Source organism: Lithobates pipiens, unplaced genomic scaffold (genome assembly GCF_037356315.1).
Source record: "Lithobates pipiens isolate NorthernLeopardFrog02 unplaced genomic scaffold, aLitPip1_a1.2 Scaffold_19, whole genome shotgun sequence".
Lineage (NCBI taxonomy): Eukaryota > Metazoa > Chordata > Amphibia > Anura > Ranidae > Lithobates > Lithobates pipiens.
Window position 1 is genome coordinate 222,241,617 of NW_027507764.1, and position 13,865 is coordinate 222,255,481.

Consider the following 13,865-nt stretch of genomic DNA (forward strand, 5'->3'; position numbering starts at 1 on the left):
CCTAACAAGCCCTCCCTTCACCCCACAGCCCCCTTCACATGAGTGTCTCCAGCACCCTTCACAGAACAGCTGCCCCTTTACATCAGTCATCTAACTCAATCAGCTGCATAAGTAATTGGATCTTAATTAATTGACTCTTTAAACCAGAGTTTCTCAATTCTAGTCCTCAAAGTGCCCCAACAGGTCATGTTTTCAGACTTTTTTTTTATTTTGCACAGATGATTTGATCAGTTTCACTGCCTTAGTAATTACCACAGCCATTTCATCTGAGGGAAATCCTATAAACATGAACTGTTGGGGTGCCTTGAGGACTGGAGTTGAGAAATACTGCTCTAAACAATATTTTTTTTTACCAAATTAATCACATTTATCCTGGTATATACAAATAGGCATAGAGCTCCATTTGCTTGTTGAAAATAGCAGATATGAAATGTTTAAAAATGCAATATTTACCTGACTAGAAATGAAAAAAATGCCTAATGCTTCTTTCTTACAATAAACATCACAGAAATTAAAAGCTAATACTTAGCAAATAGCTCTTAGCAATTAGTAAACTCAGAAAATTATTCAGAATTAGATTTTCTAAAAGAGCCTTTAATATGTAATTGACTTTGTATCCTGCTTCATTTTAGACTGTATATCTAATCTTGATTCATGTGTACATTTTTTATAGCGAAAACATATTACCCAGCAAAAAGAAGAAGAACATAAAGGCTAGTTGATGCAAATATTTTGGGGCATTTTTAGGTATACGCTATCTTTTAAACTTTCGTTAACCACCTGCCGGCACGCCACAGTATGTCACGTACATGTCTGGACACAGCAGATTGCAGATCCTGGTACTTGGGGCCCGGTGATCACATGATCACAATGTCAACAAAGCTGTTATGAATGAATTAATTCATAACAGCTATGTTTCCTATGCTGTGATTGTCCCACAGCTATCACATGGTACCTGTGCCATTCACAGCACCCTGTGCCATGTGACTAGTTGTAGCCAACACAGGTCACTAGTGATCACAGTGGTTAACCTATTCATGACAGTTGAAAACTTTGCTCTTACAATGATCTTCATTGTAACAGCAAAGTGTACAAAAAAAAAAATCCCCATTTAGAGTAGTACAAACTAAACTACTCTGATGAAAGTATGTAAAAAATAGTAAAAAATGAAAAACAGTTTAAAAAAAATTAAATCATTGTTTAAAATATTGTATAAACAATTATTATTTTTTTTCTAAATATACTATTTCTAGTCATCATTGTAGTACTGCACTGGTGACAGCATGTAAAAATGTGGAAAAAATTTGTGAAAAAAAACTTTTATTCAATGTGTTAATTTTGTGAAAAATATTACAACTTAAAAAAACTTGCCATGCCTCTTACTAAATGCCTTGTCTACTTTCCAAAAATGATTTTAGAGCCTCAAGTATTGAGACAGGCTGTCAGTACATCAGAATGAATTAATTTATAAATATATATACCATAGATTGTAGATGGTATAGCTTTCACACAAACTAATTAATGTACAAAAAAAAAAAAAAAATGGTGATGATCAAATACCACAAAAAGTAAGCTTTGTGTGTGTGAAAAACATTATAGAATTTTAACTTGCATGGCCACACAATTGACAGTTAAAGAGTAACTCCACTTTTGTTGAGATTTCTGCCTTTTTCTATCCTGAAATAGCCATTTATTTGTCTGTGTCCATGTGTGTGAATCTGTATGGGAGTGGTTTTCTAATTATCATCTGCTGCACCTGCAAGGCTCTAATGAGGAAAGCTGCAGGGTTTGCATCCCTTTGTACATGATTTCCTTTTGAGAATATCTCACCAAAATGACATTTCTCTTGCAGGGGATGCTCACAATCTGACTTATATCTTAGGGCAGACTTGTGGGAAAATCAGTAAGCCAATCACACTAGCAGGAAATTACATTTCTGTGGGACGTACTGTACACCATCTGTGTACAGAACTCCTCCACGTAGCCATATTGCATTTCATTTTACAGAAAATGACAGCACTGCAGATTGAAAAGGAAAGGTCATTTTTAATAGCATTCACTTATAATTTGACTTGTATCACAATTGTATATGCTATACTATTTCTTTTTTATTTGCAAAATTTTCCCACAAAAGTAGAGTTACTCATTAACTGCTTCCCGCCTGCCATATAGTGAAATGATTGGCGGGCGAGTGCACTCTTGTTCAGGGCATGATGTCATCACGTCACGCCCTGATGATCAGCGCAGCCCCGTTATTGCCCATCAGTGATGTATGTCAGTGCCTATCAGTGATGCTTATCCGTGCCTCCTCATCAGTGCTGCCTATCAGTACCCATCAGTGCCAACTATCATTGCCACCTATAAGTGCACATAAGTGCTGCCCATCAGTTACACCTATCAGTGCCCATCAGTGCTGCATATTAGGGCCTTCCCATCACTGCCTATCAGTGCAGCCTTTATCAGTTCCCATCAGTGCAGCCTATCAGTGGCCCTCAGTGCACATTAGTGAACGTGGAAAATTACATATTTACAAAACATAAAATAAAAAACCCAGTGGTGATTAAATACCACCAAAAGAAAGCTCTATGTCCCTAAAAAGCGACAGCGCTGAAATCTGAAAATAGACCTGGGAAGAAAGAGGGTGAAAATGCGCTGTAGGCAAGTGGTTAAAGTAGCGCACTGCTGAATAGCAAAAAATTGTCCTGGTCATGAACCTTTCGGAGCTCAAGTAGTTAAAACACAATCCCTTGGTGCTTTTATTAAAATGATCAGCTGCAGGTTTTCTAAACATTACAGATCTGAATTGTGAGTGAAAAGAAAACCCAATTCACTGCAAAGTAGCTGTTTTGTGTGCTCCTTCAGTCTACCTGTGCCAAAAACATGGAGCAGCACGCCAAACACAGCGTCAAGGGAAAACGTATAATAATGTTGACCTTTTCTTAAAAAAACATATTTTAGTTTCTCATTGCTGAGGGGGTGGTAAGCAGAAAGGAGCCATTACAAAAATGTACCTCCTAGATCCCTTGCCAAGTAAAAAGTCAATCCAGAGCCGCATTTGTTCTTGCGGTTGCAGTCAATAACCTGCATTAATACTGAGTGCTGCAAAAGGATTCGGCTGAGGATTACAAAATTAACTCTTTTTTTTATCTGTATAATGTATCACTACTAGAGAACATTTTTGTTTAATACTATTTTTTTCAATCTAGGCTGTAGACATGCTAACTTCGTGAATGGTTGTAAAAATGAATTTGTTACTAAGTGATACATTTATTAAAAAAAAAAAGAAAACGAAAACCTACATAGCTGTCCATCATAACTGCATACAAATTAGTTCTGCGTTAATGGGGCAAAATTGAATGTTCTCAGGCTGTATTTTTTGCAGATTGAGAATATGTGAATGAAGAAAATACAGCATTAAGACCACTAAATGTTGATTATAATAGGAAATTATTATGCTCCTTAGCTCCATTTGGAGGCTATTAAACAATATTTTCTGCATTCACACATTCAAACCAATGCATATATTGCCCAAGAACATTCAATTTTGCCCATTCAGAAAGAAAAAATGTAAAGGCAATTTCGATGGACAAGCTACATCATTTTTTATAAATACACTGCAATGTGTTATATCAAGATCAGGATAACCTACTTACCTATTCAGTTAAAAAATTTGACTTTCTGTATAATGTTTATCACCAAGCTTAAGTATGTAATATGGCAGATCTATGACCCCTGTAATACTTGCCCTGGTACTGCTAGCAAAAAAAAACTCTTTAGGCTGCATCCAAATGATTATTAATAGGGTTAATTTCATTAGCCCATTAAAGTCAAGTATTTACATGTCCATGTGTAGCAATATTATAATAGTAAATTAGGCATTATTTGATGAATTGTAACAGCTAAATATCAACAACAGTTTTGTAATAACTGGACATTTGGATCCAATCTACCAGTGAAACAACAGAGCAAAAGCTAATATTTTTTTCACTGGGCAAACAGTTATGTACCAGGCAATTGGTGAACTAGTAAATTGGTACTTTTTAATTCCTTAATGGGCCTCAGTAACTCAGTTCCCTTAATAAGTATGACAGGGGAATCCCTAATTCACAATTAAAATTGTCTTATGCCACGTACACACAATCGTAATTTTGGTCAGAAAAAGCTCTGATGGTTTTCCCGACGGAATTCCAACGGGATTTCGCTCAAGCTGTCTTGCATACACACCGTCACACCAAGTTCCAACCGTCAAGAACACAGTGACGTACAACACGTACGACGGGACTAGAAAAAGGAAGTTCAATAGCCAGTAGCCAATAGCTTCCATCTCGTAGTTGAATCTGAGCATGCGTGAGTTTTTGCGCGTTGGAATTGCATACACATGAATGCATTTTTGGATAGGAACTTTTTCCGACCGAAAATTTGAGAACATGCTCTCAATCATTTGCTGGCCGAAATTCGGCCAGCAAAAGTCCGATGGAACATACACACGATCGCATTTTCCAACCAAAAGCTCTCATCGGTCTTTTGCTGGCCGAATTTCTGATCACAGAACATTAGCTTGATCCAGTGAGAATCCCAAGTCAGGCAAATCATTCATCAATAATTATATATGCTATACTCTATGTCAGTCAGAAGAGAAAATGCAAAGCAAATACTTAGGAGCACCATTATACTAATATTGCTTATTGCTGTCAATTGACTGGAATCAAGGATGTTTGATCAGGGTAGAGGTTTTAAAGTAATAATTCGTTTCTACTAATGACCAAACAAATAAAGAAGCTTGTGTTTTTTCAGAATTAACATCCCAGTTGTCAAAATGCTCTAATAGTTAATAGGAACCACAGTCCTGATAGTAGGTTTTTCACAAGGGCCCCAATCTCACCCTAAACAGTCTAATATTTTTAGAATTTTGTATATTGGACATATTTAACAAGATAACTTACTGTTGCATGTTGTGAGTTCCCATGTGGTACTTCTATTGTCTGTAACCTTGAATCAGCTCCTACTTTCACTGTGGCTCTTGTTACAAACTGGATTACTGATGAACTATCCTGTGGAACACATAATATAACATTTTCAAGGAGAAAAAAAAACTGTCTTTAGTATCCCCTGGTACACTATGTCCTTAGATTGCCTTAAACATATCTCCGATTCTGCATAGCTAGACTTCTCAAAGTTTTGTGACTCCTCTGCTTTATTGCATTTATTAATGTATTTTGCTGTAGAGTAGTGGTCTTCAGGCCTTGACTGTGAGACATGTAATCCAAGCTGTTCATAACTGCACTTTTCTATGTTTGTTTGGTTTATTGACCCTTTCTTAAGTTGGAGTGTTCCTATTTCAAATTTAGTGTTCTAGCTGGGTTATAGTCAGCCTGAGCTCTGATTGTTTTTGTTTCTGTATTTTCTAGGTTTATCCTATATCCAGACCATTGCTTGCTTCTGGCTGTTGCTGGAGAGTTATTAATAATAGGAGGTATATTACCACTGGTGCATGCTCGGGGAGGACTGATACAGTCAGTCTGGGTTCACACTAGTGCGAATTGGATGCAGGGAATTCGCATGACAGGAGATTGTGACCGGCTCTCTATGGAGCAGGTTCACATATTTCTGGGGTGGCTGCGGAGCGGATTGCACATTGGTCCTGTGCATCTTTGGCTCAGTTTCAAAAAGATTTGTCCCTGGCACAGAGAACAGGGACTCATCGGACCCCTGCTGCGAGCCAAATGCAGCTTAGATGTGACCTCCTTAATCTGCCTTCCTGGTATTGTCCCTATAGGAGGTTGTGCAGGAGGTATTTTGTCTCCCATGCTTGTTACCTGGGGAGAGTGCTGCTTAGAGAAGGGTGTAAGCCTGGGTCTGAGGAAACAGAAGTTGGCCTCTGTCCTGGATTTTTGTTGTCCAGTTTATAGCATATCTGAGGACGCTAAGCAAGAAGATTGCTTGGGTGCAGCACTGAGACTTGGTAGTATTGCAGAGGAGAGAGGGTGATCTCGCAGCCCAGATTTGATGATGAGAACCTGAACTGTCAGTCAAATCCAGCCAAAGCAGTGAACTGTGTGAACTATCCAAGCTCCTTTGCATTTTTACTTCTGAGTATTACACACAATGTGAGTGAGATTTTAGTAAACATTTAAGGCTTAAGATGTACTGAATATAGTAATATAATATTACTATATGTTTTTATATATTTATAATATAAAGAAAAAGTTGGGGTACTACAGCTCTAGGAGGAGAGAGTATGGGCTATAATCAGTAAGAGAACAACTGTGTGTCTCCGAGAGTCTCTGATGGATAGTCTCTGGGATGAACTGTGGGCTGTAGATGGCTGCAGGCTCAGGAAAGAGCTAGAAGAAAATTCTGCAGATACAAAAGCCAAGTGAGAGAGCAGTGCCATCTGAGTGCAGTAATTCAAGTAGTTTAATTGCAGTAAAGAATATACACACTCACAGGGTAAAATAGAGAAGGTCAGCGAAGATCAGGTCAGGTCTAAGGAAGGAGCATGTGTGCTCTGAATGCGTGCAAAACCCTGCTCATCCGGACATCCAGTAGTGATGTTGGTGGCTTCCTTTCGAGTGTACCCATGGACTAGGAAGTGCTGGGAGCCACCAGCACAGCCCTGACCAGAGTGACACCCCCACACGCCGCAGCACGGCCTCCCTTCAGAGTGGATGAACCCTGCATTGTGTCCACACAACGCTGACATTCTCTATTTTACCCTATGACTGTGTATATTCTTTACTGCCATTAAACTACTTCAATTACTGCACTCAGATGGCGCTGCTCTCTCTCATTGGCTTTTATAAGATATACTGAGTGCTATGTTTTTTTTTCTTTTCCTGAGTTACAATTCTGAATACTTCCTCATGCTGGCTGTTTTGGAAGGGGGGAGTTGGAATCCCCAATTATAGCCCATTGCGGCTGTTTAAAGGGATCCTGCCTTTTGGGCCTTTTATAATCTTAAGGTCCATCTAAGAAGGTGAGAGTCTGTCCACTAGAGTTCATGGTGGTGAACAATACACACACTTGCTTCACCTGTGTTTTTGTTTCTCAGGTCTCCTTTGGATGAATTCAATAACTGTCGCTATAACTAATTCATTATGATAAGCACTTTATTTTCAGGTACACTGTTCTTTTTTAGTTGGAGTTGTGTATCAATTTCCGTTAGCACATTTGTTATAACTGTTTACTACTGGTCTCATTGTTTTGGCATATTTATTAATATTTTTTAGTGTGGTATAGTTTTTTTTCTTGTGATCTTAGCAAAGTCTATTAGGACTTTGAGGACTGCAGCTTTATAGCAGTTTCAAATTGGGGTGCGCTCAAGATTGTTGGTTGTATTTATCTGTACAAAAAAGCCTTGTTAGCCTAGCTGGAAAATCATTTTCCAAACAGAATACTTGCCCCAAATTTGATTCATGCAACCAGTATAAACCCCACCTAAGTTACATAGTGGTCAATGCATGGAACATGTAGTGTCTTCTTTATCTATTATCATTACTATAACTTCATAGTATCAATTATTGCAATAGAAAACATGCAGTGCCTTTTCCTGACAGAGAAGCAAAGTAGTAATAGCATCAGGACTACTAAACACTGCTCAGATTCTGGTAGTGGTACTCAGTGTGGAGCTGTGATGAAGAAATAGGAGGTAGGGTTTACACGGGGCATTTTGTTTTATCAGTTCAGGCCACAGTTCATCTCCATCTTTATTAGGCTGTTTTAATAGGGATAAAGGTGGGTCTTATGCTGATTAATGCAGACTAGTCTTACCTTTTTCAATATTTCTGTATTTAGCAGCATCTGAATATCAATGTTTCGAGTCTCTTCTTTAGCTAATGGCATTAATTTACATTCTACATTTAAGCATGGATATGCAGATTTCTGACAATCCTAAAAGACAAAATGAAGTATAATGATTAATATGAATAGAAAACTGGGTATGGAATATAATAGAGCAAGAGTTGTTAATATTTTATATCAAACAGAAATTCAATATATTTTCCGATTTTCAGTGATAATAATGATATTTTAAATTCCTCTTGTGACTATGCAAGTGTACATCCTGCTAAGAGACTGAAGAACTCAAACTGTGGGGTTGATTTAGTACACATGCAGAGTGCAAAATCTGGAAATTAGAAACCAATCAGCTTCCATTTTTTTTTTTTTTTTGTCAAAGCCTAATTGAACAAGCTGCAGTTAGAAGCTGATTGGCTACCTAGCACAGCCCCAGATTTTGCATGCTCCAGTTTTAGTAAATCAACCCCTGTGTTTAAAAATTCCCAAGTCAAATCTCTGCTCATACCACTGCTGGGTACTATAAACGAATGCTTATATGGGATATGCCCCAAAGCCAGCTATGGATGCAGTGGATTTTCAAATCTTCTCTATCTTCAACCAAAGTACATGCAATGATTTCAGCACACTCAAATTTAAACCAGGGGGTAAGAAAGTTGATTGTATTCTGACTTTTTAAGAAGACCCAAGCAGATGATACAGCTATGTTTAAGCATGCTTTCTTATGTACCTCAATGCTTTGACAAAGCATGGTGACACTATGGACCTCATTTATAAAAGTGTGAAGGAAGGTGAAGCGCAGTGAAGTATTTCAAAGTAAACACAAACATCCACTGATGTGTAGATTGATTTTAAAATGTATAAAGCTAACTGGATGTTTTAAGTAAACATGGACTGCTTCTTAGCATTTTAACTCATTTCACTTTTAGATTGTAAGCTCTAATGAGCAGGGCCCTCTGGTCCCTCCTGTATTGATGTGTATTGTAACTGTATTGTCTGCCCTCATGTTGTAAAGCACTGTGGAAACTGTTGGCGCTATATGAATCCTGTATAATAATAATAATTTCTCCATTTATCAAATATAGACGTTGTAATAATTGTGGGAACAAGTGATTTTTGTCTTTGCACAGTATTACATCATTGTAAATAATAAAAAAGAATGTTATGTTATTTTACTCTAAATGTTTGAACCTTCTCCTGTGAGCCTTAAGGATGTATGTAGAAAAACAATAACGTACAGGAATCCTAATTATACCGTTCTTGTGCAAACAGTAATATAAACTCACACTAAAGAAGTTTACAGTATATTAAGACAATGCGCTACAGTTGCAACATGCCAATAACCAAATGCCCCCTTTTATTGGTTCTGAGCAGTTAAAATGGTGAAAGATCACAACAGTTGGGGTGCTTTTTTTTATTAACAAAAGTCAATGAAACAATTTGTCAGAACCCATTGCAAGGCCTGCAAAGGTTAAACAAAGGCAAATAATTAGAATTTTTGGTCTTGATCAAATTAAATAAAAAAGAAAAGATACTTAAATCGGTATTCATTATCTTTAAATTGTCTTTAAAGACATTTTTATCTTTTACAAGTGTAAACTAACCTAACTAAGAAATAATGTACATAAGCAATCCCTGAATTGAGACTTTCTTAAAGGCAACCAAACATATATAATAAAAAAGTATGATTTATTGAAACACAAGTAAAAAAATCCCACATCGGATAATTAAAAACAATTTTGTATACAAAACATGGAAATAGGAAATGATGATACCCAAACTCATAAGCTAAATGGTCGCCTTTTGGTAAATCCTCCTAAACATCTGAAACATATGATCACTGTGCTACTGTTTATGATGTATTGCTTGTATGTTTATTTATTTTTCCCTCTTGTAGAACAATTAATAAGCTCCCGAAGAAGCATTTAATTGCGAAACATGTAGAGAGCTTTTTCTTGCATACCACGTTTTGATTGCAGGATTACAATGATGGTCTATGTCAGGGATATGCTATTAGCGGACCTCCAGCTGTTGCAGGACTACAATTCCCATGAGGCATAGCAAGATCTGACAGCACAATCATGACACTCAAAGGCAGAGGCATGATGGGACTTGTAGTTTTGCAAAAGCTGGAGGTCTGCTAATTGCATATCCCTGTTCTATGTCATGCACGTTTTGTTCTAGAGAGTTGTCAGTTTTGCATTTTTTTATTGCAAAATCATTTTTAAATGTGATCTTTTGTATTGTTATATGCTTAATAAATGATTATGTACTTTTTTTATAATTTGTGCTTACAAAGTCCTTTTTTTATGTATTGTTCTTCTATTCAAAATTGATTTATAGGAGGTGGCACTGTTTTATCAGTAAGATTCCCACAGTGCCAACCTGTAATGGAGTCTTGGTAAACTTTTTGATACATTATAAGCTAAATGATTGTACTACAGCAATGACATGGATTGGGTACTGTATCCAATGACGTTTTGATGTCCCAATTCAGAGATTGCTTATGTACAACAAAACAGGGATGACGGCAACACTGATTCAGCCCTAGATTAAATAAATAGTGTTCAACTAAGGAATGATTGCAATAACAGGAGGAGTTCATGCTTGCAGGTAAGTGTGCCATAACGTGCAAGTATGCTGTGCAAATGCTGACACTTCCATTCCCCCCCAATCTTCCCTCTAAGGTATCGTTAAAGTGATTCTAAAGGCAGAAGGTTTTTTTTTAACTTAATGCGTTCTCTGCATTAAAGTGGTTGTAAAGGCAGAAGGTTTTTTTATTTTAATGCATTCTATGCATTAAGATAAAAAGCCTTCTGTTTGCAGAAGCCCCCCTCAGCCCCTCTAACACTTTCCTGAGGTCCCTCTCTGTCCAGTGATGTCCACAAGTGTCTCAGCCATCCAATACTCTCATTCCTGATTGGCCGAGACACAGCAGCAGCACCACTGGCTCTTGCTGCTGTCAAAGTCAGCTAGCCAGCCAGGGGAGAAAGGGGCGGGGCAGGGTTGCGGCTCCATGTATGAATGGACACAGGGAGCTGTGACTCAGCTCGGGTGCCCCAATAGCACGCTGCTTGCTGTGGGGGCACTGGACAGAAGGGAGGGGCCAGGAACACAGAAGAGGGGCCCAATAAGAGGAGGATCTGGGCTGCTCTGTGCAAATCCACTGCAACAGAGCAGGTAAGTATAACATGTTTATAATTTTTATAGGAAAAAAAATAGCCTTTACAATCACTTTAAGGTGAAAAAAACTTCTGCAAGCAGCTCCACCCCCCCCCCCCCACCTTACACTTACCTAAGCCCAATCTCAATCCAGCGATGTGCATGACTCTCTCTCTCCCTCCTCATTGGCTCAGACACATCGGCGGAAGCCACTGATTCCCGCTGCTGTCAATCACAGCCAGTGAGGAGGGGGTGGGGCCAAACCATGCTCTGTGTGTTCATAAGACAGCTCAGCAGCGAAAACACACAAGTGCCCCATAGCAGGTGCCTTACTATGTGGGCACTCGGCAGGGGGGAGGGGCCAGGAGCGTCGGCGGGGGACAAGAGAAGAGGATTGGGGCTGCTCTATGCAAAACCATTTCAAAGAGCAGGTAAGGAGTACATGTTTGTTATTTACAAAAACATCTGTGCCTTTACCATCATTTTAAATCTTTTTGACTTTTACATTTTGAACTTTATTATGTACATGACCCATTTACTCATAATAACTAATAATAATGTGGATTTACTCATCGCAATGGACTCTCTTTATAGTGCATAAAATGAACTACAAATTATTACAATCCTATTTATTACTTTTAATTTGTTTATTAAAATGTAGTTGAAAACATCCGTATGTAATACTATTTCATGGCATAAACAAATCTACATTACATTTAGAGAATTGGTCACATAGTTATCACTTATGGATATATGTTATTTCACAGACATAATATTACGCTCTACAGACACAACTCCTACTCCTGAGATGCAGCTTGGCAGGCAGAAAGATATAAAAAGCTATTTAAAGTTCAGAAAAATAAACTATGAATGGTCTGCACAGAGATAAGATAAGCTCTCTTAGATCCTAATGTATTTAAGAAGAGAAGCACATACGGCGATTAAAATATATAGACCAAACTTGGTGTCATCATTCTCTTCCAGCCATATTGTTGCCAGACCACATGGCATGTTGGCAGTGTGGCTAATGGCTGACAGTTGGTTAGGATGCTGGTCAACCTTTACAAGGCAGCAGTTCAAAAGAGCAGACTGCAGCCCAGATTTATTTGTTTATGCTATCTTTCTACTACCATGTACAGTTTAGTGACTGATAGTACATCACAAACAGGAGCCTTGAGGCCTAGAGATGTCTGCATGTGGTTTTACAAACTTGCCCAGGGTACCTCGAAAACCAGGGATGTTCTACAGTATGGCAACAGCATATCTTCACATACACATTCCAGCTTAACCCTATTAACCCAATTATACTTTATAAAGGGACTGTGAACAACATGCAACACATATGCTGAAGGTATTAACAAGCAGTTGATACATATGTAATCGCTATTTGGCAATTTAAATTTCAATTTTATTTTAAAATAAAAATCAAATATTTAAATTATACTGTATATGAATACTCTTTATTATATGACATTAAATTGTACCTTGTCACCATTGTATTCTGTGAAATATATTCTCACATAATTTTATATAGATGGTTACGTCTTTGAGGGGTAGCTCTCCACAAGGTGATTGTACAAACATAAGATGTTTAACCATACCTAAGTCCTGCCCAAAAATAACCACATAATGAAATGTTATGGTGGGAATACTATTGTTTTTACAAATGAGGAATATATTTAATTGAAAATGATCAATGACTAAAGTTGAACTTTAAGGTATGGATTCCAAGAAAGAAAATGGATGGAATTTCCATTGCACCTTTAGATGTTTTTTTTGTCAAATACTGGGGTCCAGAGCGAAAAATTATCATGCCACAAATAATAAGCCAGAAGCATGCCAGTGGGCACTGGACAAGGAGAGATATGGAAATATAATTTGCTTCATGCTAGAATTCAAAGCCTATGCATGAGAGCATTATAAATCAACTGTGGTTATTGTATAATGATTTTAAAGCCAACAATGACACATAGAATAACTGTTGGCAGTGAGCTTTGTGTATTTATATAATTGAAAGGAACATGTATTCCACATTGTTTTTTCCCTTTTCAGGGTGGATTAATATTAGTAGTCTATGGTAACGATCCAGGGATATTTTTCAACAGCCCCAATTGAAAAACTAAAAAACTAGTGAGACTACTGAGGACAAATCTTAAAACAATTTCAGCTTTCTAGGCCTCTGCCTTGTGTGTTGGCATATCTGCTTGTAGTCTCAAGATGTGGTAAATGTGACAGATGACAACACATGAGCACAACTGGGAGATGGCTGTCACCCCCATAATAGGAAGTGCCCTTGTACTAGGTATTCTTTTAATGAAAGCTATATATTTAGTGACTTTAAACCCAAATCAAAAACTCTATGATTAGATATCAAGAATTACCTACAAAAAGGTATCGTCTTTCATATTGTTGCAACTGTTATCGGCTCTTCTAAGGATTCATTTGTTATATATCCCAAGTTGACTTTCAATTTTCTGGTGGCTACATGGCTAGGGGTTGTCTTTGGAGCCACCACAACATGTGTGTTACCCTATTCAGCAAAACATCAAGCCGTTCTATGTGCACATGATCTGAGTGACAGGCAAGCAAGGAAAACTCTTCTAATTTAGCATGCTCCTGCATTTAGCATGGTGCATGCTAAGCATCATGGGCAGTGCTGGGCATGGGGAAAAAGATTGGGTGCCCAAAACCCAAAAGGGAAGTACCGGGGGAGTGTTGCAGCAAAAGCCTGGGCACCGGAAAGTTCAGTAAAGTAAATATTACATGGGGCGTACCCCTTTGCTAAAGTCAAGCAGCACGGCTCATCACCTCAACCACTTCAAGCTTAAAAAAAAATAAAAGCTTATTTTTTGGTAGTTTGTGGCACAAAATCTTCACTGACTAGGTTTTACAGCAACAGTAACAAATAG

The 13,865-nt window shown here is 37.9% G+C and overlaps 1 protein-coding gene across 1 annotated transcript in view; it reads right to left on the reverse strand.

The window, feature by feature from the left end:
* Positions 1-13,865, reverse strand: part of ITGA9 (integrin subunit alpha 9) — a 569,728-nt gene that overhangs the window by 31,230 nt on the left and 524,633 nt on the right. Inside the window, exons 25-26 of the mRNA XM_077491718.1 lie at positions 7,771-7,890; positions 4,944-5,051 (exon numbers count right to left, since the gene is read on the reverse strand). Coding sequence (XP_077347844.1) covers positions 4,944-5,051; positions 7,771-7,890 — 228 coding nt within the window. The remainder of the gene's footprint in view (positions 1-4,943; positions 5,052-7,770; positions 7,891-13,865) is intronic.